Source organism: Artibeus jamaicensis, unplaced genomic scaffold (assembly GCF_021234435.1).
Source record: "Artibeus jamaicensis isolate MK-2021 breed Jamaican fruit bat unplaced genomic scaffold, CSHL_Jam_final contig_685, whole genome shotgun sequence".
Lineage (NCBI taxonomy): Eukaryota > Metazoa > Chordata > Mammalia > Chiroptera > Phyllostomidae > Artibeus > Artibeus jamaicensis.
Window position 1 is genome coordinate 36027529 of NW_026521924.1, and position 27777 is coordinate 36055305.

General features: G+C 62.8%; 2 protein-coding genes and 1 long non-coding RNA gene across 7 annotated transcripts; 1 reads left to right on the forward strand and 2 right to left on the reverse strand.

Moving 5' to 3' along the window:
• Nucleotides 1–420: 420 nt before the first annotated feature.
• NKAIN4 (sodium/potassium transporting ATPase interacting 4) lies at nucleotides 421–8855 on the reverse strand. The gene is made up of 8 exons (XM_053671200.1): nucleotides 8850–8855; nucleotides 8573–8674; nucleotides 4630–4767; nucleotides 3772–3851; nucleotides 2933–3032; nucleotides 2479–2602; nucleotides 1581–1799; nucleotides 421–515 (listed from the first exon to the last, which is right to left on the reverse strand). The coding sequence occupies exons 1-8, from the start codon at nucleotides 8853–8855 to the stop codon at nucleotides 421–423; spliced, it is 864 nt and encodes a 287-aa protein (XP_053527175.1).
• A 1307-nt stretch (nucleotides 8856–10162) lies between these two features.
• LOC128628283 (uncharacterized) lies at nucleotides 10163–17189 on the reverse strand. The gene is made up of 4 exons (XR_008392613.1): nucleotides 16557–17189; nucleotides 12003–12143; nucleotides 11426–11598; nucleotides 10163–10754 (listed from the first exon to the last, which is right to left on the reverse strand). It is a non-coding gene; the product is annotated as an uncharacterized LOC128628283 (long non-coding RNA).
• An 86-nt stretch (nucleotides 17190–17275) lies between these two features.
• ARFGAP1 (ADP ribosylation factor GTPase activating protein 1) lies at nucleotides 17276–27383 on the forward strand. Of its 5 annotated transcripts, XM_053671330.1 has the most exons (14): nucleotides 17326–17416; nucleotides 19930–19993; nucleotides 20198–20307; nucleotides 20477–20648; nucleotides 20955–21055; nucleotides 21613–21699; nucleotides 21866–21962; nucleotides 23314–23370; nucleotides 23771–23803; nucleotides 24524–24553; nucleotides 25231–25287; nucleotides 25519–25578; nucleotides 26044–26120; nucleotides 26802–27383. In XM_053671330.1, exons 2-14 carry the CDS (start codon nucleotides 19934–19936, stop codon nucleotides 27097–27099), a joined length of 1239 nt encoding a protein of 412 aa, XP_053527305.1. In that variant the 5' UTR covers nucleotides 17326–17416; nucleotides 19930–19933; the 3' UTR covers nucleotides 27100–27383. The 5 variants fall into 5 exon arrangements, with proteins under 5 accessions (XP_053527304.1, XP_053527305.1, XP_053527301.1 ...); XM_053671326.1 differs by lacking the exon at nucleotides 24524–24553; XM_053671329.1 differs by lacking the exons at nucleotides 20198–20307; nucleotides 24524–24553 and having other exon boundaries at nucleotides 17276–17416.
• The last annotated feature ends 394 nt before the right edge of the window (nucleotides 27384–27777 follow it).

Consider the following 27777-nt stretch of genomic DNA (forward strand, 5'->3'; position numbering starts at 1 on the left):
CAATTCTGACCCCCGATTTCAGGATGACTCATGGGGCAGGGCTGGTGGCAAAGGCCACTTCCGAGAGGGGCAGCGGAGGCCCGGGCACCCTGGAAACCCTGCCCTTCACCAGGGAAGAAGCCTGTTCCTCCAAAGGCAGAAAACCAACACCCCAGACTCCCTGCTGAGTGCGCACGGCCCACCTGGCTAGGGGCCCCTCGGTGCCCTGGCCCTGGGCACAAAACCAGCTGAGCCCCAAGCTCCCACAGACCCTGCGGGGCATGGACCAAGGGGGTGGGGGACCAGGCCCAGATCCTCCCACCGCCACCCCCGGCCCGGAGAAGCACACAGCCGGCCTCAGAACAGTGGGGGGCGGGCGGACAGGTGGATGCTGGCTGTGCTGACCTGCAGGGCCGACGCGGCAGGGGCAGGCTGCGCTGCTCACACGTGCCAGTGCGCTTGCTCGAACGAGAGGCTGGAGGGCTTTTCGGCAACACGGTGGAGAGGACACGGGTGGAGTCCACCGATGAAATCGACTGAAAGAAATTGAGACCCAAATAAAGCGAAGCCCAGACGGTGGGAAAGAGGTGGGACGGAGGACAGGCCCTGCTGTGGACGCCACGGCAGGGACGGCAGGGAGGCAGTGGGGGGGGGTTGGGGGGTCGCCTGCAGGCGGAGCACGGGACTCCAGGGGCAAAACATCTGCGTGGGCACGGGCTGCGCAGCCCAGAATGTGGTCTGGGGGCCCCAGGGCCTCGGACCCTGGGGGTGGGGGACCCACCACCATGCCATCGAGTGGGTGGCAGGGGCTTTCTGGGCAAAACCAGCCCAGTTCCAAGCCATGGGGCTGGCTCCCGTCCCAGTGTGTTTCAATGTGACCTACAGGGAAGCCTTTTTCCCCTGCTGGCAGCAGCCTGGGCCCAGCAGGGTGCTCTCGCAGAGAGAGAGCTACTGGGAGCTGGTGGGGTGGACAGGCAGACTGACCATCTGACTCTGGGGGCAGAGGCTCTGAGTTCTGACCTCGACCCCAGGAAAGGGCCTGCCCGCAGAAGCCCGGGCCCCCTGGGGTAGCCAGCCTCCACCGCCCACGCCGGCTTTGCCCTTCTCTGCAGGGCTGTCCCATGAGAGCATGGCAGAGCCTGGACCATTGGGGGCTGTGAGGGGGCTGAGTGTCGATGCTGCAAATCAGAGGGAAGGGGAAGAGGATCATGTGGGGGCACAGGGGAGTCGCTGCTCAAAGGGTCCAGGCCAGTCCTGAGGGCCTGGGAGATGCCCGGCCAGTGGGATGCTGTTCTCAGCTGCCAGAAGGTAGAGCGGCCCGTCCCCCTCTGGGTCTGAGGGCTCAGCCCCACCTGCAGCGGCGGTGGGGTTGTGTGGGGCACAGGAGCCCCTGAACCTGCAGGTCTCGGGGTGATGGGGTGAGCTGACCCCTGGCGCTCACAGCCTGGGACTTCCCCTCACCTCCTCTCAGGTGGCTGGATCATCCACCTCCTTGCTCAGGCAGGGACCCCCCCTCCACTGGGCGTGGGGCCCACTCCAGAGAGGCAGGCAGGACGCCAGCCCTCTGCGGTCCTCTCCTTCCCCCGAAGCCACCCACTCACAGCTGTCTTCCTCCTCAGTGAGAACACTGACCACGTAGCAGGCGTAGATGGAGCCCACTGCGTGTGCCTGCGTGTGCCTGGGGGCGGCCTCCCGCGGGGAAGGAGCAGGGTCGGCAGCTGGCCGTGGTGCTGAAAACGCGTCCCGCTTCCCTGCTCTTCTTCCTCCGCTCAGGTCCAAGCCATGGGGCTGGCTCCCGTCCCGGTGTGTTTCAATGTGACCTACAGGGAAGCCTTTTTCCCCTGCTGGCACAGCACCTGCCACAGCCCCTCCCCAAAGCTGTTCCGATGCCAGCCCATAGGACTTGCAGCCCCGGAGCCTTCAGGGGGCGCTCCGGCCCCTCTGGCTGGTTCGAATTCCTTCCTGGCAGGACGGCAGTGAGCCAGCCAAGGGTCTGCTTCTCCTGGACCCCCCAAAGTAAACAGCAAGGGCAGGCCGTGTGGGTGAGGCCACAGTGCACCCCTGAGCTCTGTGGGCCCACCTGCCAACCCTGCCCCTTACAGGACGGACGTCACTTCTCTAGGCTGTGGTCGCAGGTAAGGTGCACAGTGCCCCCCCGTCAGATCTCAGTTTCAGGTACAGACTGAACAGGGGGGGTGGTTCTGGTTTGTTTGCTTTTTGTTTTCAGTGTGAGCATATCCCACACGCAGACTGGGGCACACTTACACTCACACTTGCCTGTTGTTTCTCTGAAATTCAAATTTCACAGAAAGGCCTGCATTTTTTAAGGGTTTTATTTATTTAGTTTTAGAGAGGGGGGAAGGGAGGATGAAAGAGAGAGAAACATCCATCGGTTGCCTCTTGTGCGTGCCCTGCCCGGTGACCTTCCGCTCTGTGGGACGACCGACGCCCAGCGCACTGAGCCTCACTGGCCAGGGTGTGACCTGCATTTGCACTCACCACCTGCAGCACCACCGGAGAGGAGGGCGGCCAGCAGGGGGAGCTGGGCCTCTAGCTCCCTCTCCAGGCCCCCGGGCCCAGGGGCCAGGAAGTGGTCCCCGCCCGGCCCCCACTGCCTCCAGGGCTGGGAGGGGACAGGCCGCAGGAGGCCCCACGTGCCAGCCCCACAGTAGCATCAGAACCTTCAGGTTCCGCCCCCTTGTTCCCTCCTCTTACTGCCCCTGGGGGCATAGCTGGTCCTGAGCCCATTTTGCAGAGCAGGACACTGAGGGTCCCATGGCTCGGGCCGTACAGGTGAGGATAGCGGGGTGAGTCCTTAACCTCTCAGGCAGGGGTGGGGACAAGGAAGGGCCTCCTGCCCTGGCAGAGCACTGCTTGGCCCTCCGAAGGGGAGACCTGGGGCGAGGTCCCCTGTGTGTGTTCCCCAGCTGACGAGTCCCCACCTCACACTCACCACTGGGCGCCATGCAGGGCCTCCATGTAGCCGTGCTCCAGGGCCTGGCCGCCAGGGGGCCCCAAGCCTGGAGAGGTTGAAGGTCAGGAGCTCACTGTCCAAGGGACGAGGGGGTGGGGCCAGGTCAGCACCAGTGGCACCACCAGCCTCCGCCCTGGACTCTGGCCATGGGCCACACACAGGCACCGGAACCATCCCAGCCACTCCCCGCCCGGCACCTGGACTCAAACCCCACCCTGCTCCTGGCTCACACACCTTGTCTCAGAGCTTCCTGCAAGGATGCGGTCAAGTGCTGCATGCCAAGTGCCCAAAGTAGCTGCTCAGACAGGGTCTGTTCGCCAAGGGTGCTCCTAGGGGCCCAAATGCGGCCCCACCCCACCCCACGGTAGGGACCAATGGGCTTCCTCAGGGTGTGAGGGGGCAGGGCAACCCAGAGGACCCAGGAGGGCAGACAGAGCTCTGTCCAGCCCAGGCCAGGCCACCTGAGGTGGTGCTCCGACCTGCACGCCTCTGCCAGGGCTACTTTCTCCACTCCTGACCCCCAGCCCTGGCTCTCCTTTTAGGAGCTTTCCCGGTGCTGAGGCCCCCTCCTCCAGGAAGCCTTCCCTGGTGCATCTTTCCCCAGCTGGAGGCCAGCAGTCCAATGCCCACAGCCCCTCCTCCACCCGTCGGACCATTGGTCTTTCCTCAGACCTTCCCTGAGTCACTGCTGGGGGCCAGGCCTGAACCAGGGGCCGGGGACAGCCCAGGGCAGCCCTCACCCACCTCTGTGTGGGGGCGGGCAGATGACTGGCTCCCGCAGTGCCCTCTCTGTTTGCACATGTCTCCGACGACTCACCTTGGAGAGGCCCCCCACCTCCAGGTAGAAGCAGGTGATGAAAATATTCCAGGTGACCCAGACGGCCACCCACGCAGCGTACTAGGGAGAACGGGGAGAGGGGATAGATGAATGGACTCGGACTCAGGGGGGGGGGGGGGGAACCTAGCCCTTCAAGGGGAGGGGCCCACTGTGCTTTTGCCCTTGGAGGAGAGCCCTTGAAGCCTCTTTGGGGCCAGGGACTCTGCCCCCAGGTCCCTGCCACAGAGCCTTCCTGTGGTGACAGGGTGCCTGCTCCCCTGGGGAGGGGCCCACTGGGAGGAGCCAGCTGTGCCGGCCCCTCCCTCGCTCCGTGTCCTGGCCCAACATGTGCATCCAAGGTGGACTGATGACAGCCAAGGGCACGAGCGGCCTGAACTGCAAAGCACCCCCAAGCCTCCCCTCTGAAGGACAGCTCTGGACAGCTGCCTGCAGGGGGCAGGCCGGGCTGGCGCCATCAACCCAGAGGCCCAGAACCCCTGCCCCTGAGCCCTCCGCTAGAAAGGGTTGCCGCACCCTCGGGCCTGCAGCCCCGTGGTCTCGACCTGCACTTGGAAAGGCTGCGCTGACCAGGGCGGAGCTGGTTTAGGGCAGGAGGGCAGGTGCAGGGGCCTGGGATGGGGCACTCGGGTGCGGTCCCCGCTCTGTGCCTCGGCGGCTGGGTCAGAATGGCAGGCCACGGGGAGGTATGAGCCTGGAGGCCCGGGAAGACAGAGCAGGTGCAAGCCCTGGCCTTTCCAGGTGTTCTGGTAGCTTCCAGGACAATAGGCCACTGGACGGCCCCTGTGTGGGTCATCGGGCCAGGCCCTTGGTGGGGGGGACCAGACCACAGCAGACTCACCACTGTGAGGTAGCGAAGCCGGTACTGGATGGCGCCAAAGAGCCCCAGGAGGACCATGATGATGTGGACAAAGGTGGCCAGGACGGGCGCCCACTGGTAGCCCAGGAAGTCGAACACCTGCCGCGCCAGGGTGGTGACCTGGGGCAGGGTGGCCCCACCAGCCTTCCTGCCGAATCGCCCGGCTCCTGCGCTGGAAGCGCCCGGCTCTTCCAACGGAGCTTCCTCCATGAGCCCCCAGCTTGAAAACGCTCCCCTGGGTGATCCCTCTCTTTTGAAAGGTCCCCCACCCCATCCTTAGTTTCTGCACCTGGGGAATGGGAGCGCCACCCAGGGCTGCTCTGACTCACAGGGTTTGGGGGGAAGGACCTGGAGTCTGAGAGCCGGGGGTCTCCACAGCCACACTGCAGTTCCTGGGTTCTTGTGCTTTGGGGACGGTGAGCGGGGCAGGGGGTTCAGGGAGTCGGGCAAGGCTGCTTCTCCATGTGGAGGCCATTCTGGCCCCGCCAACTCCACAGCCACCAGCCCGGGAGGCACAGCTGACGGGGACGTGTTTTACAGGCAGGGCGGCTGACGGGCTCGGGGCTTGGTGGTGGCTCCACAGAGCACTCGTTCCTTCATTCACTCGTTCGTTCATTCACTCGTTCGTCGTGCCCACAGGCCAGGACGACACACACGCTGGTGTTGAGGAGACACTGGGAGGAAGTGCGGCTGAGTCCTTGGCATCCAGCGGGGCTTGGAGGGACGGCCAGGTCCTGGGAGGACAGCGGCAGAGGAGGGACGGTGCCCCTGCACGGCTGCCGCTGCATGTCAGAACTCTGCTGCTGCCCCTGCGCATCCAGGCCGCCCTTGGCCCTGGGGGGTGACAGAGGCCCGTCCTGACTCTGCAGGGCATCTGGCGTGTGGGCCAGGATCTGGGAGGGGGAGAAAGGGGGGTGGCTCTGCAAGGGGCACCAGGACTGGGGACGGAGCCCAGCAGGGCGAACTTTCATGGATCTCCCTGGGGTCACGGGGCCAAGGACACCCAAACCCGGCCAGAGCTCCTGGCCCCTCGCCATCCCAGCCCTGACCCACTGCTCCGGCCCGTGTCCTAGACCCACAGGGGACCCTGACCAGCCCCAGAAATGGCAACTGTGGGCGTGTCCTGGGCACAGTCTGGTCCCTCCGGGCGGCCCTGAGGCAGGGGTGGTGGCTATTTCCAGGGGGATATTCCAAGCATGTCCTTTGTGGGGGCTGGGGTCGGCCCTAGGAGCCAGCTGAGTACAGGGGGCCAAAGCAGGGCCGCACGTGGAGCATGAGAAAACTCCAGGGGACGTGCGCCCCAGACGTGCACACCCCTCTGCCCCGAGCCCCTCTCCCTCAGGTCACAGCCTGGCCCGCCACAGGCCTGCCACGGGGGCTCCGGACAAGTGCCCTGTGTCTGGGCGACTGCAGCCAGGAGGCAGTGGCTGGTCCCCTCCCGAGAGGCCCGAGTGAAGCCCAGTCTCCAGAGATGACCAGGGCCAGAGCCAGGGCCGGGGATGGGCCTTGGTCGCGCCCAGCTGTCTGAATCCTGCTCCACCTTCACCCCTTGAGCCCAGTGCCCAGTACACAGTGGGCTCGTGGCCTGGACTGGATCCGAGTCGTGCACATCCCTGCTGATGGCTCTCCGATGCTGGGGGACAGCCCCAGGGTCTCTCCCAGAAAAGACCCCGAAACCTGGCAGGGTGGCCAGCACAGCAGAGGCCAGTGGGGGGGGGGGCATCTTTTTTTGTCTTTCGTTTCTAAGCCCAGACGCCGGAGGAAGGCTTGGCCACAGTGCGAGCGGGGACGAGGTGAGCACCGCCCACTGTCCTGGCCCCTCGCTGGGCCTCGCTGCCCTCTCGTCACCGCGGGGGGGCACAGCCTGGGAAATGGCCCCACCGCTCCGCTGGCTCAGAGCAGCAGAGTTCACTCCATTCTCTAGAGAGAAGGCCCGGGGAAGGCAGACTCTCCGGGCCTTTGTCCCGTAGCCGGGTAACCGGGAAACTCTCACGCTTGTCAAAACCAGAAAAGAAAAGCCACAGGACTGCCCACCTGGCTTCCCCCACTGACCCCCACCCCACACACAGTGACCAGACCTCAGGCTCCACCTCCGCCACCCCCTCCACCAGCCCAGGACAAAAGGCTCCTCACAGCCCCATGCTGCGTTCGAAGGCCGGCCTCGTGGGGGCCTGGCTCTGGCCCTTGGGCCCACCTGGCTGAGACTAGGAGTCAGCCGGGGGCCCCCAGTCCAGGGAGACCCTGGAGCCCTCAAGCCAAGGTACTCCTCTCCTGAGCGTCACCCAAATTCCCAAGGGCCTGCAGAGACACCCCTGTGCCCACTGCCCACTTCGGGAGTTAAACAGGCAGCACAGCCTGACCCAACCCCTCCAAGCCCGAGGTCACGCCCACCCCTCAGGGCCTCTGTTTCTCCTGCCCGAGCAGCTCAGCCCCACCAGCTCAGCCCGAGCCCATCCCACACACCACACTCAACCTGAGAAAGCAAACAAGTCACAGCTGCCCAAAGCCCCTCTGCGTCCTGCTGTCTGGGCAGTGCCCGGACTCTGGGCTGCCCTCCACCCGTCACCCCATCCTTCCTGCCCACCCCTGCTTCCTGCCCCCACCCCTGGGCCTTCCAGAGGGGTTCCTGCCCCACCCTCCCAGGGAGCTTCCCACCGAAAGGCACAGAGTGGCACCATGCCCGTCCCGGAGGCTGGCCCGAGCTCTGCTGCTGGCGGGGCAGTCCTGGGCTTCCAAGCCTTTCCAAGGCCGGGCTCTCTCCCAGCCTCGTGCGCTCCAGTCCTGCGGGCGGCCCACATGGTCCCCTCACTCCACTCCTTCCAAGTCCCAGAGCTCTGAGTGCCCCGCAGGCAGGCAGCCTCCTCCAGGCAGGACGCACGGGCTGGGCGGTGCCTCCCAGCTCCGTGCGGGCTCAGCCAGCTCGCCCGGCCCCAGGCAAAGGCCCAGACGCCAGCCCTGCACAGCTCGGGGTGCAGGACCTTCTAGTCCCTGGAAGCAAGAGCACTCGCCAGGTGGCCTCAGGGAGGCGGCATGCCCTTTCTGAGATCGGAGCCCCACCCACAGCTGCTCCCCAGCCAGGTGGCCCTGACCTGTTATCCGTCCCCACCCCGAGCTCTGGGAGCGGCCCGACCTGGTACCCGGATCTGTAAGGGCAGACTGGACACTCGGCTGACCGAGGACACAAACGACATCCAAGTGGAGCCCTAGGCACCGTCTTCAACGCCCTGTCCGCTCCGCGGCCGCCCAGCGCCCCCTCCCGGAGCAGCGCGGGGCCGGTGCCTCCACCTCCGGAGGCGCCCGGGTTGGGCCGGGACCAGCTCCCAAACTCACAAGCGCCCCCCACCCGATGGGCGGTCAGGCTTCGGAAACGGAACTCGGCCTCTCACTGGGGCCTGGCACTGGCTTCGGGAAGGGAACACTTGCTCACCTGGGCACCTCCTCAGAGCCACACACGCCTTCGGACACGCTTGGACCGCACGCGCAGCGCTGCCTCCCGCCGTCCACCCCGAGCGTACCGTGCACCGGACGCATTGAGTCCCCAGTCCCCAGCCCGGGGCTCCCGCGAGAGCAGTCAGGCGCCCCCCGCCCAAAGGCTTTTGTTCTGCACCCGCCCCTTCCCTCTGCACCCCCGCACCTGTCCGCGCTGGGATCCTGTGGCCGTCCCCCGCGCGCGCACACAGCTGGGCGCACCGGGTGGGACGAAGGGGCCGGAGGGTTAGCGCACAGGGCGCTGGCTTCCCATGCCCCCCACCACCCCCTGGCAGCAGAGAACCTCGGCCGCAGAAGCCCGCGGGTCCGAGCCATCCCTAGACTGGAGCCCTACAGCCCGGCACAGACACAGCAGCAGCGGGGCTGGGGGCGGTGACCGCGCCAAGATCCCCCAGTGCGCAGGGGTCGTGGGGCCGGAGGAGGGGTCGCCACTCACCAGCTGGAAAGTGCAGAGGAAGATGAGCGAGCAGCGGCCAGAACAACAGCCCGTGGTGCCGGCGCGGCCCGTGGGCGCAGTCTCCACCGTCCACACTCCGAGCTAGGGCGCGGGCAGCCCAATACCTTGGCCGGCGGGTCCCCGGCCCTGCCTCCGGCCCGCCACTCTGGGCCCTGCCCCTGCCCCGCCTGAGTCCCCAAAGTTTCTGCCCTCCCAACCCCCGCCTGCTATACCGGGCCTCCCGCAGTCTTTGGCCGCACCCTGGGACGACCCCGACCCCCATTCAGACTCTAAGCGCTTCCCACCCGCCCCTCCCCGCCGCTGGCCTGTCTCCGGCCCCGCCCCACCCTACGGCCGGGTCCCACCCAGCTCTGCCCCCTGGAGTAACAGCTGTGCCTAGTCTCTCTCACCCGCCTCGGACTCGTAGCCTCCCAGGACTTGGCACCAGCTGGGGAGGAGGAGCGGGACCCCTCCTTAAAGGGGCGATGGGCGTCTTCTCTGGTAGCTGGAGCGCAGATGGGCTGTGCAGCGACCCCACGACAGCCCCGAGGCTGCTTCAAGCCCGACCCCAGGATAATCAGCGCCCCCCCTGCGCCAGGAGCCCTCCTCCCCACTTCTCCCCAGCCTCGGTGTGACCCGCTCTCCCCATCACCCTCCGTCGTAGCGGGCCCCAGGCTTCCCCACCCCTTGGTGTCCTGGACCTGAGTCAAGGGCTCAGAGGTCCCCCTCCTGGGTGTGAGGGCTCAGGAGTGGGAGGGGGACGCCCACTGGCCCAGGGAATGCAGGGGGTCTGCCTTCCAGGTCTGCTCTGAGTGTGACTGGACAGTGGGGAGACCTGGGTTTGCAGGCAGCCTGGGGGCTGGGGCCCTGTGTGTGGGGCAGACTCAGCTGGATCAAGGTGTGGAGGTGGGTCCAAGCTCCTTTGTGGGGGCAACCTCTCCTCCAGGTCCCCCCCCCCCCCGTGCCATGGACATGGGCAAGTGAGTAAATACGGCCGAGACTTGCTGGATCTGTTTGGGGTGGAAGGTGGGCTGTGGCCAGTTTCTCAGGGGAGACAAAGGCCAGCAGCGGCCAGTTTCTCCGAGGAGAAAAAGGCCAGAGAGCCTTTCTCCATAGCCTTTTATTGGGTTGTAATACACAGGAATACAGGGCGGCAAGGATCAAACAGTAGATCACATTACAAAGAGATCTGAGGGCTTCGGTCTGAGTGTCTGTCAGGAAGAGAGTTGCAGAAACTTTGGGAGACATATTCCTTTCCTCTTGGGTCCTTATCATATGAATGAAAGCACTCTTAGCAGAGCAGATTTCACAGGTTTATCAGCAAGTCTTTGTGATGCCAGATTTTTCCCCAGGACACGCTCTAGCAAGGCAAGGAGCTGCACCTCCCCCCATCAGGTATTCAGGCTTAAGGGGATTAGAGCCAGGAAGCACTTCTCCCAGAGAACGTGGGAACTCGGGCTTTGACAAAGCTGGGGGGTGAGAGTCCATTGCTCTCTGTTGCAGCCCCCCGAGTCCTTCCATGAAGGCCTCCCAAGTGATCTAGTCTGGCTTAGGTAGCTGCCCCCCCCCTGCTGTGAGGGGTCTTACCTGTCATTGACTTCCGACCAAGCTCTGGGGGCAGGGAGAGGAACTGAGGCAGCGTCTGCTACCAGAGACAAGCTTTGTCTCCTGTGGCTGGCATTCCAGAGGTCCCTTAGCCACAAGGGGTAGAGACACAATTCCTAAAACCAGGCAGAGCGTCTACTACACTCCCTGTGTGTGGGGCAGATGGCCAGAGGGAGGCAGACTGGGTTGGGTGGGGAGGCTTGGCTGGTGGGCTGGGTTATCGGGAAGCCCAGGTGGGGGTGAGCAGTGGTCAGGCCTGTCCTTGTGCTGGGAGGCAGGAGATGGTTCTGGTCAGGCCCTAGAGGGGAGGGGTCCTGAACAGAGGGACACATGGCCGGGGGGCAGGAAGGTCAGCACCAGGGAAGGGACACAGGCAAGCGCTTCCCGTCAGCCATGGGCTGTTGCTCTTGGCCCTGCCGGTCCAGGGCTGAAGGTCCTTCCAGTCACAGCCCCAGGATCGGAGCCCTTGGGGTGGCAATCTGAGAAGCTGGCCAGTCTCAACGGTTCTCAGCCGAGACTCCTTAGCCAGTGGGACAAGTGCCGTTCAGCACAGCTGCCGGTCCTGGGCGAGCCCTGGCTGTGTCAGGGACAGATGAAGGCAGAGAGTTTCAGGGACAGTGGCACTTTGGTGGGACACGCAGCCTCTCAAATTAGCAACACCCCATGCCCCAACATTCCTTCTACTGCCTTCTGTCCTGGTCCCGGTTCTTCCGGAGCACCAGGCAGAGGCAGCAGCTGGGGGTCCGGGGGGCCCAGTCCCAGCAGCCAGCAGCCCCGGGCCAGGAACGAGCGCCCGGCCATGCAGACCCGAACCAGCCCCATGCTCTTGTCTCCAGGTGAGGATGGAGCTGTTTCGGGGTGGGCCTGGTGGTGGAGGGTGGTCAGTAGAAGCTGGTCCTCAGGAGCGGCGCAGGCTGTCCTGCACACCGGTGCTTGCCTGCCTCCACCATTAAAGAAATGAAAACTAGGCCAGTGAGGACAACACGTGCGATTCTGGCAAAGAGCTCGGTGATGCCGGCCAGTGAGAGGCCGAAGGCACAGCTCTGTGGATGAGGGCACTGGGTACCGAGCGAGGGAGAGTGACTGGATTGCATTGACCTGAAACGACCCAGTACACCCCCTTCCAGAGCTCTACGCCAGGGAACACGGACGTCCAGCAGAGCCGTGGGGACGCAAGATGGCAGTGGGGACCACGGAACCCTGGGCTGCAACAGGGGCCGGTCACGGACACTGGGATACAACCCTGACCTGGCTGACGAGGCTGGGGGCCCACTGACATCTTGTCCCGTGGCCAGGCTGTCCGTGACCTGCGTGTTTCCCGATCAGAGGCGCGGCTCCAATGCTCTCCTGCTCTGGGGACGGCTGTGGCCTCAGACGGCTGTCTTCTCCTGGACAGGGGCTCATCCCAGCAAGCAGGCCTGCTGCTCAGTTTAAACAATGCGTCTTTGTCAGGCTCGGGGCCTGGCTGCTGGCAGCTGCTCGGAGTGTGGGCCCCTGGCCTGGAAGGGGGATTGGAGACCTCCCTTCCCGGTTGGGGAAACCAAGTCCGGGACAAACCAGAGATGTTCCCCAGGCCCCACGGCGACGCCACAGCCCTGAGCTGCTGCCTGGTGTGTGGGGCCTTTCCTGCTCCCCACCGCATGCCTGAGCCCCGAGCTCTGCTCGGTGCAGCCATTGATTCTGAGGCATTTGTGTCGCTGCCCTCGAACTCCCTTCCCCTTGACCCACATCGAGGACTGTGAGAGTCCCAGGAGGGACCACAGAGATGGGCGCAGCACTGTGGGAAAACTGACGGGGGCTGGCCTCTGAGAGGCACGTGAGTCACCTGCATGTTTCAGACGGGGAAGGAAGGTGCTCGGGCCGCCGCCGATGGGCGCCCTGGGCCACTCTGTGCTTCAGCGCCCACAGTGCCTTCATCGCAAGCGTCTCATCTTCCCCACAACTCTGTCATTGTCACTGTATGATCCTGGAATCATGGAAGAGGCAGAGGCTATGAGGCGACAGGTTTGCCCTGTCCTGGGAAAGGCCACCCCTTCAGCTGTGGGGACTTGAGCCTGGCTCTGGGGTGAACGTGGCCCCAGACCTCTCTCCAGAGGTGCCTTCCCTTTTCCTCCCTTTCTCTTTAGTAGCTCACCCCTCCTGGCCTGCCTCCTCCAGGAAGCCCACAGTGACTGATCCAGCACCTGCCTATCACTCTCTGAACCCATGGAGCCTACACAGGCCCAACCGCAGGATCTGAAACCTACAGCCTCACGCTACTGCCTGTGTAGACCTCACCAGTGTCTAGTCCACATCACCGCAGACCTCGCCACTTCTGTGAACGCCACTGGCTTCTTACCACAGGACTCCTCCTACAGGCAGCCCTGCTTGGGGGTAGGGGTTGCTCGTGCCCAGTTAGGCACAGGACAGGCTGGAAATGCTAGTTAAGACAAGCACCCAGCCCTGCTCCACCAGCGATGCAGGGAAAAGCAAATTAAACTGCAATGAGACACCACTTTGTACCCACCAGAAGGGCTGCAATGGAGACTGACAACACCAAGTGCTGACAAAGATGTGGAGCAACTGGAACTCTCAGGCTGCTGGGGGAGTATACACAGTGCAGCCGTGTTGGAAAACTGCCCCTTTCTGCTCCCAGCACCCAGCGATTTTACTCCTAAGTCACTCGGCAAGAGAAATAAAACCTGTGCCCACAAAGAGACCAGTGTGTGAACCTCAGCTTTATTCGGCATTATCACAACTCAGAACGATTCCAGCATCCACCTGTGCATGGACAGTGTGGCACATTGGTCCAACGGAAGGCTATTCAGCATAGAAAGGAGTGGCGGGAAAGCTGACTCTCAGGACAACATAGAGCAGCTCAGACACACGACGCTCAGTGAAAGTCACCCCCAAAAGGTCACATCTTACACGATTCCGTTTATAGGCAACACCTAGAAGAGATACACACACAGCCATGTGGATGGACCTTAAAACACATTATGGGTTTTTAAGCACCTGCTGTGTGAGCCCTGGCTGGTGTGGCTCAATTGAGTGTGGGCTGAGAACCAAAGGGTCGTCAGTTCAATTCCTGGTCAGGGTACAAGCCTTTGCTTCAGGTCAGGTCTCCAGTGGGGGCCACGAGAGGCAACCACACACTGATGTTTCTCTTCGTCTCTTTCTTTCTCCCTCCCCCATCGGGAGCTGGCCAGCAACCATCCCTTGACAAGGTCAGGACGGTTGAGATGCATCTGCAAGGCAGAGGTAACTGCAGATGGATTTCCTGTCTATCTCTCCTTACATGTTTGTTTTGGTGATCAAAAGGTGGTAGGATTGTTAGACACCTGCATTTCAGGTTCATTGATTAGCATAATTCCAATGAAGTTGTACAAAATAATTTCTTGACCAGAGAACAAAGTTCCCTCTAATGAAATAGCCCCTGAATGTCTAAAAGTTGTTGGAGTAACAGCCCCTCCTTTACCTTGAACAGGAATATATATTATTTCTGGCAAAGAAACAGGAGAAGCTTGTTAGATACTACAAACTAAGCACGTAGATACAGTTACCAAGGAGTTAGAGTCCATAGTACATACAGAAACATTTTGGACAGAAAAATAGCTAAGTTAGACATCACAAAGGCTTATGATGAATTTCCTAATCTCTGCTCGGTCTAGCGTACCTTTTTGTCCCAAGTCAAATTCTAAGACCTTTAATAAACAATAAGACATTCAAACTCTGTCCATACAGCTATTCCAAATTGTCTGATTAATGGTTCTCCTGGTCAAAACAACTTCTGTTTAACATAACTGAAACTATGGAAATTCTTGTACTTTTCCTGGTTACCTCTGTATTTGTTTTTTCTGTTTAACTGATCGTGCCATGTACCTGTTCCTTTAATGTTATACAACAATCTCTAGGACGACTTCCGCCAAGATGGAGGCATAGGTGGAGACGCCGAGCCTTCTCACACAACCAAGTTTAGAGACAACTAAATATTCGCAACAGAAAACACACCCAGAACACAGAAAATTGAACTTTTCGGAAGTCTGATAACAACAAATTCTTCAGCCTGACCGGTAAGGGGCGAAACCAGCAGCTGGAGGAGCGGGGTTGCACAGGAAAACTCGGTCAGACGGACTCAGGCGCGCAGAATCCAGGTGCAGGGTTGGACCTAGTGAGAGACCGAGGAAGCGACCGAGCGAGCGACCGCGGGGAAACAGCGAGAGAGCAGGGCTGCGGGTTGACTGTGGTCGCGCATTTGTGTGAGGATAGACAAGCGAGGGAGTGGGCGATTGGACGGGAGCCAGCGGGTCCCCACGGCAAGCTGCAGCGGAGGGCGCCACCATTTCCCCGCTCTGACCCCGCCCCCACATACAGCGTCATAACCCAGCGACCTGGGAGTCCAAGGCTCCACTCCTCACACTTAAAGAGCACGAACAGACCAAAAATGGCTCAAGAAGATCTCAAAGCCCCAGAGCCTATAAATCTAAGCGATGAAGAAATAGCAAAACTCTCAGACGCACAGTTTAAAACACTGGTCATCAGGATCCTCACACAACTGGTTGATTATAGCCACAAATTAGACAAACATATGAAGGCGAAACTAATTGAAATGAATGGAATTGCACAGGAAACAAATAGCGATGAAAAGGAAACTGGGACTCAAATCAATGGAGTGGAGAAGAAAGCAAATAATGTCCAAACAGAAAAGAGTCAAGAAGCCAGAATTCAAAAAAATGAGGAGAGTCTTAGGAACCTCCAGGACATCTTTAAACGCTCCAACATCCGAATTATAGGGGTACCAGAAGGGGGAAAGGAACAGCCACCAGTGGAAAACTTATTTGAACAAATAATAAAGGAGAATTTCCCCAATCTGGCAAAGGAAATAGACTTCCAGGAAATCCAGGAAGCTCAGAGAGTCCCAAAGAAGTTGGACCCAAGAAGGAACACACCAAGGCACATCATCATTACATTAGCCAAGATTCAAATGAAGGAGAGAATCCTAGAAGCAGCAAGAGATAAGGGGACAGTCACCTACAAAGGAGTTCCCATCAGACTGTCAGCGGATTTCTCAAAAGAGACCTTACAGGCAAGAAGGGGCTGGAAAGAGGTATTCCAAGTCATGAAATCCAAAGACCTACAACCAAGATTGCTCTATCCAGCAAAACTTTCATTTAGAATGGAAGGACAAATAAAGTGCTTCTCAGATAAGATCAAATTCAAGGAGTTCATCATCACCAAGTCCTTATTATATGAAACGTTAAAGGGACTTATCTAAGAAAAAGAAGATAAAAAAACATGAACAGTAAAAGGACAGCAAACTCACAGATATTAAGAACCACACCTAAAACAAAAGCAAACTAAAAGGACAGCTAGATCAGGAGTAGAAACATAGAAATGAAGATCTCAAGGAGGGTTAGCAACAGGGGAGTGGGAGGAAGAGAAGGGGGGAGAAGGTACAGAAAATAAGTAGCATAGACAGTAGATAGAAAATAGATAGGGGGAGGGCAAGAATAGTATGGGAAATATAGAATCTAAAGAACTTGAGACACGTGGTCATAAACTAAAGGGGGGTTAATGGGGATGGGGAGGTAGGGTAGAGGGGAATGAAGGGGGGGAATAGAACAACTGTAATGGCATAATCAATAAAAAATAAATTAATTAAAAAAACAATCTAGAAAAATAAAGCCTAAATCAAACTCTACGAGTTCAGTCAGTCCCACAGAGGCTGGCTGTTCTCTGGCATCCAGTCGGGTGTCTGACTCTTCATTCACCCATGCCATCCATCCTTCAGGGACCCTGAACCCTGCCGAGGCTGGACCCTGGCACCCCCCCAAAAAATAAATAAATAAAATCTTTTTTAAGAATTAAAAAAAAGTGCTGCATGATTCTTTTTTTTTTTTAAGATTTTATTTATTTATCTTTAGAGGAGAATGGGGGAAGGAGAGAGGGACAGAAACATCAATGTATGGTTGCCCTTTGTGGGTCTCCTGCTGGGAACTGGCCTGCAGGGAACCGGTCTGCAACCCAGGCATGTGCCCTGACTGGGAATCGAATGGCGGTCCTGTGGTTCACAGGCCCGCGCTCAATCCACTGTGCTACACCAGCCAGGGCTGCATGATTCTATTTATGTGACGTTCGGGACCAGACAAAACTAAGGCCTGAGGACATAAGTGAGAACAGTGCTGCCCCTGGTGGAGGCTGCTGTGGGGCGTGCCTTTGTCGAAACGCGCTGAACTGCACACCTTATTCAGTGTAAGTAAGATCTCAGGGAATGTCCACGCTTGATCATTCCAAAAGATACAACGAAAGCACGTGGAACACACAGAAAAGCACAACAAAAAACGATACCAAGTATCACTTGCAGCTACGCCCCCCAGAGGTCGTTACTGTGAACAGTTACCTTTTCACAGTCACATGGTCACGTTTGGGCTTCTACAATTCACACCGCCTGGCAGCCATCTCCAACCGTCCGAGTCTGTTTGTCTGTCTGTCTCCAGCTGCAGCAATGGGCTCAGCCAACGGGAAGCAAAATCAGACCACAGGGCGAGAGTCCAGACAGGCCAGGTATTTATATCGCGAGCTTCTCTGCTCCTCACCTCGGACTGGCGATGCCCTCAACCACAGTGACAGCGGCCCTAAAGACTCCCCTTCTAGGGCGGGGGAACCTCTCCGCCGCCCCTTTCCTTGGAACCTCAGTATGACAGTGGTTTCCCCAAACCCACCACACCTTCCTACTTAGCCCCCCTGTACATAGACGGCCCTCGAATCACCCTCGTTCGAGCAGGCCATCAGTTTCTCGTTCAGATCCTGGCGGTGAACGCGGACGCCCTTCCCTGTCCGCCTTAGGGACGGCGGGCGGTCCGCGAGCCGCGCGGGCCCGCTGGGGTCCGCAGGGCCAACGGGGACGTGGCGGAGCGGTGCAAAGAGGACTGTGAGTACGGCCCCTGGGCCGTCAGCGCGGGCCTCCCGCTCCCGAGCGCTTCTCCCCGGGCCGGGGCACCCGCACCGCGCCGGGACGCGTCCCCAAGGCGACTGTGGCTGAGTGGCGCTTCCGGTCCAAAGGGCCGAGGCAGAAGTCCCGCCCCTGCCAGCAGCTCCCAGCTTCCCGTGATGCCTTGCGAGACGCAACGTTGCCGGAAGCTGGTGGCGGCGGGGTAGGCGGCCGGCGAGAGTCCTCCGTGCTGCTTGCTAGGCTGCCGGACCCGGGCCGGGACCCTGCAGACACCGCCCGATCCCGGTGCCAAGGATCGAGCCTGCCCGGTAAGCGCACGGCCGGAGCCCAAGCGCCCGCCCACGGGGCCCGGTCCGCGGACACCCTCTCCCGGACCCCAGACCCCTACCCTTGTCTCTGAAGCTGCCCCTACGCCCGCGCCTCCGCGGTCACCGCCGCTGTGGTTGTCGCCGCTCTGCGCCCAGTCGGCCAGGACCCTGCCCCCTTCGGACCCAGGGTCTGACCTGCACACAAGGTCCGGGTCGGCAGAGCCTGAAGGGTCTTCAGCCGCCCCGCAGGTGTCGGGGGCGGGGGCAGGCTGGTTTGAAAGGGCAGCTTCGGCCCATTTCCTGCCCTTCTCCTTGCCTGAGCGGTGGATGATCGTCCGGGGGCGGGGAGGGGGAACAGGGAGAGGGCCTTCCATTTTCTTTCCCGTTTACATGGATTGACGTGGAAAAACGGTGCTCCTAGCTTGGCTCGTTAGACAACCTTCTTGCAGACCTCCGACTGGAAGAAGCATTTGTGCCCGTTCACGCAGGCCCTATGGTCCTGTGCGCTGTTTGTTTACGGTGGTGCCACTGGCTGGTGTTGGCGTCCTGACGGACCCTCCCCCATTCAGAAGTAACCTGTGAGGACGCTGAGCACTGTTCTTGGACGGAGCTGTGGCCAGTGCCTTCTGCCTGCCCTCCGTGTCACAACCTCGAGCACCAGGTGGTGCTACACGTGCTGCAGTCTGGCAGGTGGCTGCATGAAGGCCGCGTCCTCCCTGGGCCCACAGGGGACGCCCAGTTGCAGCCAGAGCTCCTCCGGCGGACCGTCTTGGGTCCCAGCGTTAGAACAGGAGTTCTGGGATCGTCTTTCAGGATAATTTGTAGTTAAGGTGTGAATGGTGGAGGCATCTGTGTAAAACAGCATCTCAGGGAACGCAGGGAACCCACAGCCAGAGCTGGTCGCGGAGGGGGTTCCTCTTACACCGCCAAGCCGTTCACCCTCCGTGTTTTTCCACTCTGTGGCCATGCAGACACTCCCTCCACGCCATCTGACGCAGTGAGAACGCAGAGCCACCTCCCCGCAGCACTGGCTCCTGTTGCCCACCGTCCTATCAGCCAGAACGAGGTGGGGGGGGCAAAGCTCTGTGGGGATCTGCGTGCTAGGTGTATGTGTCAGCCCCGCTCACCAGCCCACGTGGGTTCTCCTGTGGCCTCAGTGAGACCAGGGTCTGCAAAGTGCTTTGTCAGTCCAAACCCACCAGAGTATCTCTCCACCTGTGTGTTTGCCAGCATCTGTCCTCTACGCTGTCGTGAGGCAGCCACCTAAAAGGGCTGGGCCAGGGGCTGGTCCCAGGCAGGACCGCGCATCCGCGTGTCCACCCTGGAGACCGGGCAGTCTCCAGGGACCGCCCTGCGCAGCGCAGAGAAGTCCAGGGCAGGGGGGGGGCAGCAGGTGAACTCTGGTGTGTTTCTCTCAGTTGCAGGAAACAGCCTGTGTCCTGCTTCACCTGGCTCGGAAGTGGGCACCAGGGACCATTAGCGTCAGGGCCTCCCAGGCCTAGGAGGGCTGGTGTGTGAGGGTCAGGGCTCCGCCTGGGGAGGGACTTAAGGTTAAAGTCAGAATCAGGCAGAGAGTTTTCTGGTCTCATTCTCACCTGCGTCTCAGCGTGAAGCTGCAGCGCCACGGTTGGCAGGAGCGCTAGTCTGAGCAGCCACTTGGTGGAGGCCTGGGGGCCCCTCTAGCCCGTGGGGCCTGTGGCATCACACTGACGGTTCTTGTGTCCTGTGCACAGGGCTTGTGTGGCCATGTGAGTCAGAGGGGCACCTCCCAGATTCTGCTCACAGCCGAGAAGGGTCTGCAGAGGCCACATGCTAGGTGGGGTCTGGCGGCAGCAGAGGTGGGCGGGCAACTGGGTCTGACTCCTGGGTGTGGGCCCAGGAGCCCTGGGGGGTGTTTACGGCCAACACTGTGCTTGGTGCCCACTCCTGAGTCCAGCCTGGGTCTCGTCATTCTGACTCTCTGGTCACAGAGTCGGTGGGCCGAAGCCAGGAGACCTGCAAAGAAATGAAGGGCGTTTGGGCCGGGCTGCATGCCCGCTGGCCCCCAGCGGTGTCCTTGTGCGGCACGGGGGCCAGTCTGCACTGTGACAGGCCCCACTGTGGCTGTGCCGTGTCACCAGTGTTCCTCCTGATGGCCCCATGGAGGACCTTCTGATGGGCCCTCCTGTGAGCCAGCCCCTCACACGTCAGTTAGGGCCACCACTGTGCCCCCACTCCCAGGCCAGGAGCCTCTCAGCACCACACGGGGCAGGTAGGGAGAGGGTGCAGAGTTCCTGTCTCCGAGTGTCGCCCTTTAGCGGGCTCCTCGCAGGAAAGGCCACCGTGGGCTGCATCGCCTTGGCCAGGCACCCAGGCTGCTCCTGGTGCTCGTGAGGGGCAGCGGATTTCTGCGGGAAGAGGCGCTCCGAGCCCTGTTGCTGCTGAGCATCCGAGCGGAGCTGCTCCGAAGCTGTGGTCTGTGGCATCAGGTGACCTATTTGTGAGTTTTAAAGGTTTGTTTCTCTCCTTTGCAGCGTCATGGCAAGCCCAAGGACCCGGAAAGTTCTCAAGGAAGTCAGGGTGCAGGATGAGAACAACGTGAGTGCTTGCCTTGCTCTGACGCCCGGGCCAGAGCTCCTGCCCCTCTGGGGAGCGTGTGACAGCCCTGAGCCCCCCTCCCAGCCCCTGTTGCTCTCCCACCCCACCTCCCTTCTGCTCATCCTGGGCCACCAGCTGGGGGTCTGGGGGCCCTGGGCCCTGCCTGAAGCCGCCTGGGTTAGTTGCACGAGGCCGTCTCCGCAGGTGTGCTTTGAGTGCGGTGCGTTCAACCCCCAGTGGGCGAGTGTGACCTACGGCATCTGGATCTGCCTGGAGTGCTCGGGCAAGCACCGTGGGCTCGGCGTGCACCTCAGGTCAGCGCCTGCGTCCCCGAGTCCCGGCCCTGGTCCAGGGACCAGGGCCCATGTGCCCCCAGGGCCTCAGCACCTCTGTCCCTGAAAGAGCACGTGTCTGCTCTCCAGCCCAGGGGGCGCTTGGTTGGGGTCCCCGCACTGGAGGACGTGGTCGCTCCTCTGCCCCCAGCTTCGTGCGCTCGGTCACCATGGACAAGTGGAAGGACGCGGAGCTGGAGAAGATGCGCGCTGGTGGCAACGCCAAGTTCCGGCAGTTCCTGGAGTCGCAAGAGGACTACGACCCCTGCTGGTCCCTGCAGGACAAGTACAGCAGCAAAGCAGCCGCCCTCTTCCGGGACAAGGTGAGGCCCCGTCCGGTCCCCGTCCCCACCAGAAGCAGGAGGCTTGTAGTCAGCAGGGGTGGAGGCTGGGCCTTCCCACCTCCGGCCATCTTGGCTAAAATGCTCCTGAGGACGGCGGTGCCCACCCGGGCACCGAGGTGGTGCACCCACACTTGGGGTTGCAGCCCTGACTGAGAACCCGCCTGCAGCGCTGCAGGGAGGCCTGGGCTCGGTGCCCCCCACGGCAGAGACCCTGCCACGGCCCGTGAATTCCCTGGAGCCAACGCCAACCACAGCCACTCTGACAGGTCTGTGTCCCCTTACCAGGTGGCCACGCTGGCCGAAGGGAGAGAGTGGTCCTTGGAGGCATCACCTGCGCAGGACTGGACTCCGCCGCAGTCCCGGACGCTGCCATCCGCCGCCCACCGGTAGCACCCCTCTGGCCACCATTCCTGGCCAGCCCTGACCCAAGCCGTGGCTCGGTGGGTCCCAAAGGCAGTGGGAAAAGCAGCTCTCAGGGTCACCAAGGCGCCATGGGCTTTAACTGCCAGCCAGCGTGGGTAGGCCTGGAAGAAAACCTGCATCTGCCCACCCCTCGGGCGCCAGCTCAGGGCAGACCCTGTCGGCGTGGGCTCGGGACGTGCGCATCCTGCCGCGCGGGAGCACAGGCCGCTGGGGGCAAGCTGACCCCGAACTGTCGCTGCGTCTCACAGTGGAGGCTGGAGTTTGGGTGGCCGGTTCGGGAGGTGCCCCAAAACCCTGGGATGCCCAGGTCTCCCCACCTACTGCCCCTTGAGTTAGGTCCAGGGGGCCCTGCCATCAGGCCACACAGTCCCCCTGATGCTCGTGCTCCTGGGACCCCTTCATGTGGAGCAGGGTCCAGCTTGGGCCCCCCAGCCCCATGGGACCTGGTGGTCCTGCAGTTCCCCCGGGGCGGGCATCTGCTGTCCCCTGGTGGCTGGGCCATTGCAGGACTCTGTTTCAGGGCCTCTGGCCAGCCGCAGAGCTCCACCGCCTCCTCGGACAAAGCCTTTGAGGACTGGCTGGACGAGGACCTCGGCTCCTACCAGGGGTGAGGCCCGGGGCGGACCACTGGGCCAGCCTCTGTGAACGGGGGCTGGGATGCAGGGAGCCTGCGCCTCAGACACGTTCCCGCTGTGGCCGGGCTGTGGGGCCCCCTAGCTGGGGCAGCGCAGGGGCCTCCGTGACCCATGTGGGGGCCGCTGTGTTCCCTCCAGGGCCCGGGAGAGCCGCTACGTGGGGTTTGGGAACACAGTGCCACCTCCGAAGAAAGACGAGGACTTCCTGAACAGCGCCATGTCGTCCCTGTGCTCGGTGAGCCCCCGGGGGCCCGTCGTGGGCGGCCTGTGCTGGCCCCCCCTTTGCGCACTGCAGCATTCACTCAGATCCCAGAAGGTGTCACCGAGTTACCTGCTTTGGCAACAAGCCCATTTCAAGTTAGCGAGACGGGTGTCCTCCAAAGAACCAGCATCCTGTGAGGGCCCGGCGTGGCTGCCTTTCCAGAGAACTTGGGTTGCCTGGTCCGGCTCCTGCTGGGTCAGCCAGCTCGGAGACCACGAGGTTTGGTGGCAGCGGTGATGGCTCTGAGCTGCGTGCTCTGGTGTCCTCTGGCGACGCCACCCCCAGCCCCACGCACCCCCACCTGCCCTCCACCGCCTGCAACCAGACACACCATCGTGCTCTGAAGAAACCTCCTGGGGTGGAGAATGGCGATGCCACCCTGGCTGGTGTGGCTCAGTGGACTGAGCGCCAGCCCGCAAACCAAAGGGTCCCTGGTTCGGTTCCCGGTCAGGGCACATGACTGGGCTGCAGGCCGGGTCCCCGATTGTAGGCACCTGAAGCAACCGGTTGACGTTTCTCTTCCTGTAAAAAAAAAACAGAGTGGCAAAGCTTCCTGGAAGCTGTGCTGTGACAGGGACCCTGGCAGACTCCTCAGGGCCTGCCAGGGTTGGGGGAGGCCCCTCCTAAGGGACAGGGGCGGGGTCTTAGAGGGGCCAGTGCAGGGAGCCAGTGGGGACCTGGGTGTCTGAGGGAGGCTGGGCCGCGTGCACAACAGAGCTGCCCCTTCCTGGCCGTTTCTGTGCGGCCCTGACTCGGGTGAGGTGGGTTGCTCACCTGCCCTCTCGCGCCCGGTGCACCGACTCCAGAGGCCAGTAGACTGCTCAGCGAGGGTCACTTAGGACCACCCCCGCCGGGTGGCTGTGGGGTCCCCGGGGCCTGCTGTGCAGGAGCGGCTCTGGAACGGGGTGCCCGCCCCAGGGCGTGGGGTTCGTGTCTGCAGAACCCAGTGCTTGTCGTCCTCCGAGCAGACGAGTGTCCCTGCCTGCACAGGCCTCTGCATGTCAGTGGGAGCTGGAGGCGGTGGATGGTCCCCTAAATGGGACAGTCATGTCCCCGGATGGTCCCATGCGTCCTGGACTCAGAGCAGGCGGGTCACAGTGGCCCACCTGCCGGGAGTCTGTGCAGAGTAGGCACAGGACTCCTGCCCCTAAGGGCTGGTGGGGGGGGCTTTGCTGGCCGATGGCACCCCCTGGGGTCCAGGTTGGGCTCTCCCGAGTCCTTCCTGCCAGGACCAGCGACGGCCGGGCCTCCTGAGGGGGGTGTGGGGCGGGCCAGGCAGCAGCCTCCAGGCATGGAGCCCGATGCAGGCTCTGCGTCCTTCCAGGGCTGGAGCAGCTTCGCCACCGGAGCGAGCAGGTTCGCCTCAGCCGCCAAGGAGGGTGTAAGTAGCCCAGCCGGCCTGGAGGGAGGGTCATCGTGAGTGGGCTGTGGCCGGGGTCTGAGCACCTTCCAGCGGGAACAGGTCTGGCCCGGCTTCCCTTTCTCCCCCGCACCCCAGTGCTGCCTGGGGTGCGGGGCCCCGCCGGCCACCAGGGGGCAGTGGCGTGGGAAAGCCAGCTGAAGGCAGGACTGGGGAGGCGCCCCCACACCATGGGGCCCTGCGCCCCAGAGAGCAGATAGGACAGTTGGCCCCAGGGGTTGCCCAGGCGAACCCCACCCTCTCCAACCTCCCTCCATTGGGGGCCGGCATCGGGCCCTGAGGGCCACCACAGGGCGAGCTCGGGAGTCTTCCTGGTACCAGCGGGTGGGCCTGGGACAGTATTGGCCTGTTTTCCTTCCAGGCTTCGAAGCTGGGGTCCCAGGCAAGTCAGAAGGTAACAGCAGCCTCCCTTGCCCTGTGCTCTGCGAAGCCCGTCCAGCATCCGGTCAGGGGTTGGGTGCCCTGGTGGCCCTCCTCTGACCCCGCACTCGGGACGGGGGCAGTGCCACATGCGCTGGGTGCTGACAGGCCCCCCGGGCACCGGTCTCCCAGGCCGACGGCAGTGCGCGGCACATCAGGTGCCTGCCAGTTGGGCCTGTGGGGCTGCAGCCGTTCCCCTTCTGCTGGGGTGCTGGGGGCCCGAGGGGCCACTGCAGAGCCTCCTGGTCAGGAAGGAGCGGGCTCCCACCCGAGGTAGCGAGGCTCAGGGGGGCCGGGGCTGGGCTTGTCCCTGGTCAGTGCCACCTTTTCCTGGAGGCGGGGTTCCCAGCCTCGACCCTTTGTTCTTCAAAATCCAGTTGTGGCGCTGGGGCCCACGCGGCACCAGGCCCTGGGCTGCCTGGTCACCCCAGGGTTGGAGGTCAGGACAGAACAGGCAGCGGGGCTGCCCCTGCCCACTGGGGCTCTGGTGGGTCTGGGCGGTGGCCGGTGGGAGTGGAGCGAGGTCACCTTCTGCGGTGGGACAGGCTGCTTCAAGGTCGCTCCGGGGTCCCTCTTGGATGGGTGCTAGTGACACGTCTCAGGTGCCCCCCCCCCCCCCCCCGGCGGCTGTGCTCTGCTACCGCCTCGCTCTCTCCTCTCTCTCCCTGCCCAACCCCCATGCTGCCGGGCAAAGTTCTGGGGTTCCAAGCAGCAGCCAGAGCCGGTAAGGCCCCACGTCCGCCCCCGCATGCTGCCTGGTCTCTGCGGTGCTCGGAGCCGACCGGGTTCTCCTTGCCGTCGCCTGTCTGCGCTTCTGTGTGCGCATGCTCAGAACCCCTCGCAGACGCTGGGCTCCGGTCCGGCCCGTGCTCGCTGCTCGGGGACCCGCACTTGCCTCTGTGACCCGCACGCAGAGGGGTGATGGTCTGGGAGCCCCTGCAGCCGCTGGGACCCTCCAGAGACGTCCTGCTGGGGGAGTGAGGACCCCGCCCTAGCGGGTCTCAGGCCTCCGGTCAGCCCGTTCTGTCCCTTTCTCTGCCGCCAGCTCCCAAGTGCCCGCTGCAGGGCAGGGGGCTCACTCCGGGCTGCTGCAGACGCACCCCAGCACCTCTGGGGGAGCATGTGACCCGCGTCGGCACACGGCTGTCCCCATTGGGCAGGGCACACAGGGTTCTCGGGAGACCCCGGAGGAGACGGCTGGGCCGGGGGGACCCTCCGCACGACCGCAGAGCGGAGGCAGTGGGCCGGGCCTTGGGCAGCCAGGGTGCTCGGGGCAGGGCTGCTGTGAGATGGGCTGCCCGCACAACTGGCGGCCGCTGTGCTAACTAATCCTCATCCTGGGGTGCGTGTTGTGCCAGGAGCCCCCCGATGTCCCTCTCATGGCATCTGTCCTTCACACAGGCATCAGAACTAGGCCACAGCTTGAATGAGAACGTTTTCAAACCTGCCCAGGAGAAGGTAACACGCCGCCTCCCAACGCTGGGCACCAAGCATCCTGTCCTCGGGAGGGTATGGTCGGTGCCGAGACCAGGGGAGGACTCACTGTGCTCCCGTAGGGCGGTGGCGCGGGCCCCGCCCCTTCTGGAGGCGGGGTCACGGCCCTGGGCCGGCAGCTCTGGCGCTGCGGGCTGCTGCCGCAGTGGGCGTGGTGCTTCCACCCTCTTTAACGACACTGTCTGACCTACGCAGGTGAAGGAGGGAAAGATCTTTGATGATGTGTCCACCGGGGTCTCTCAGTTGGCGTCCAAGGTAGGGCGCCCGCCGACGTGCAGGCACCGCTGAGCGTCTCCGCATTCCGGCACCCGGAGCCGAGGGCCGAGCACATTGGGCCCAGGCGCCACTGCACTGGGAGGCAAAACGAGGGCCGGTAGTCTGGTCCCTTGGTGCCTTGCCCGCAGCTGCAGGAATGTGGGAACGCTCAGCGGGGTGGCACAGCCTCTAACCTGTTGCTTTTCTTCTGGTCCTTTCTTGCTGCCGCTGACCGTCCCTGGTGAGTGCCGGCTGGCCGGGCCTGCGGGGACGCCCGTGTCCACCTCCTTGCTGGGTGGGTGTGTGTGTGCCTGTGGCCCTGCTTCCCACCTGGCCGGCCGGGGGAACCGGGGACAGCGGGGAGGGCTTTCGCTGCATCTCAAGCTCTGCTGCGGGGCCGGGAGCAGAGGCTGTAGGCATGCTCCGAGTCCCAGCCTGGCTCACCTCCATCCCCGCCCCTTCCAGGTCCAGGGAGTCGGCAGCAAGGGATGGCGAGACGTCACCACCTTCTTCTCTGGGAGAGGGGAGGACCCCTCGGACAGGTGGGCCAGGTCCCCGTCCTGACATGCCACTTTCCTGCACTCTTCCCATGAGGCCTCTCGGAGGCAGTTGTCCTGGGGCTCAGGGGGTCCCAGCACAGGAGCCCCCAGAGGTGCAGAGGCCTAACCCTAACCCTTGACCCAGGGGGTTGCTGCTGCCCAGGGCTGGGGGTGTATCACTCCACCCCCAAGGGCAGGTCAAGTCAGGCAGGCCAGGGCAGCAGCGGGGAGGTGGGGAGGTGGGCAGGAGGCCTTGTGCAGAGGGCAGCCGGTTCTGCGTGGCGCGGTCCCCGGTCCCGGTGCTCACCCTCCGTGCTCCGCTCGAGCGCGGCCCTTCCTGCTGGAGCCCAGTCTGTTGTCCTTTCCTCTGACCTGCCGGTGGCACTGAGGGTCTAATGGGCAGGTGCTCCTGGCCGGCCCTGGTGTGTGGTGTCAGCCCGCTCTGGGATGGGACACGTTGCCCTTGGCCGTGGGCCCAAGGCCACCACTTTCTTCCTGATGTGCTGGCTGCCGGCCCTGGGTTTTCTCCGCTGCCCCCTTGGAGACGTCTGCCGGGTGGGTGCTGGGGCAGGGGCTGTACACGCCCACTCTTGGCCCGCTGTGGTGTGAGGGGGACGGGCCCAGTGGGGCCCCACGGGGATGGGGGCTCAGGGAACGGCCGCTCAGAGCCGCCCTCTTCCCAAGGCCCCCGGAGGGCCAGAGCTACCAGAACAGCACCATCGACCGGAGCTTCTGGGAAACCTTCGGGAGCACGGACCCTGCCCAGGCCCACAGGTCCCCGAGCAGCGACAGCTGGACGTGCGCGGACGCCTCTGCTGAGAAGCGGAGCTCGGACAGCTGGGATGTGTGGGGCGCGGGCTCCGCGTCCAACCACAGGGGCAGCGACAACAGCGACGGCGCGGAGGGCCCGGCCAAGCCCGCCGGGAGGGCGGCGCCCAGGGCCACGCAGGTGGACGAGGGCTGGGACAACCAGGACTGGTAGCCACACATGTGCCCTTCGCTCGGTCTCCTCCCACGTGACCCACGGGACACCTGCCACGACGTGAAGACAGCGCCTTGGGCGGGGCCCTGCGGTGCATGCCGCCTGCCCACACGGGGGACTCAGGGCCCGGGGCTTGCTCTGCAGGCCCATTGGCCATGGTGGGCAGGGTGGGGCCACTGTCACACCCAAAGTGTTCCGCTCTCCTGGAGACACCACGCACGCTCCAATAAACATCCCCCCGCTGCAGGGCAGCCCGTGTCCCTGCTGTGACCTGCTGCCCTCAAGCTCCCTGCCTTGTCGTTCTCTGTGAAGAAAACTGCCCCATCTTAGGAGACGGGTTCCAAGGGCAGCACCAGAGCACCCCCTGTGTCTGCCCCACCCTCCACGGGGGTCCACCCCACCCCCTCCCCAGCTGGGTCAGCACTGGGCCTTGCCTCTCCTTGAGCCTGCAGTGGTCCCAGGGCGCCCTGTACGGCTCAGCATGGGGGCTTCAGGGGTGGCCAGGCAGGAAGGTGGGTCCCTCCCACACTAGGCCGGTCACAGAGGGGCCTTTGTCTGCAGGGTGACCGGGTGGTAGCATAAGGAAGACAGGGTGGCCCGCCTGCCCCTTCGTGGTGGGGAGATGAGCTGAGCGAGAAACCCCAGACCCGGCTGCACGAGTCCTGGGCTGGGCCTGCT

What these genes read in the sequence shown, in the direction of transcription:
- NKAIN4 (XM_053671200.1), bottom strand. An exon ending in TCCTCTGCACTTTCCAGCTG is followed by an intron (nt 4,768 to 8,572) that starts GTGAGTGGCGAC and finishes ACCCTGCCCCAG; the next exon opens with GTCACCACCCTGGCGCGGCA. An exon ending in GCCCTGCATGGCGCCCAGTG is followed by an intron (nt 2,603 to 2,932) that starts GTGAGTGTGAGG and finishes GTCCCCTCCCAG; the next exon opens with CCCTGGAGGCAGTGGGGGCC.
- ARFGAP1 (XM_053671330.1), top strand. Translation starts at nt 19,934, where the DNA reads ATGGCAAGCCCAAGGACCCGGAAAGTTCTCAAGGAAGTCAGGGTGCAG. An exon ending in CCTCAGCCGCCAAGGAGGGT is followed by an intron (nt 23,371 to 23,770) that starts GTAAGTAGCCCA and finishes TTTTCCTTCCAG; the next exon opens with GCTTCGAAGCTGGGGTCCCA. An exon ending in CCAAGCAGCAGCCAGAGCCG is followed by an intron (nt 24,554 to 25,230) that starts GTAAGGCCCCAC and finishes TCCTTCACACAG; the next exon opens with GCATCAGAACTAGGCCACAG.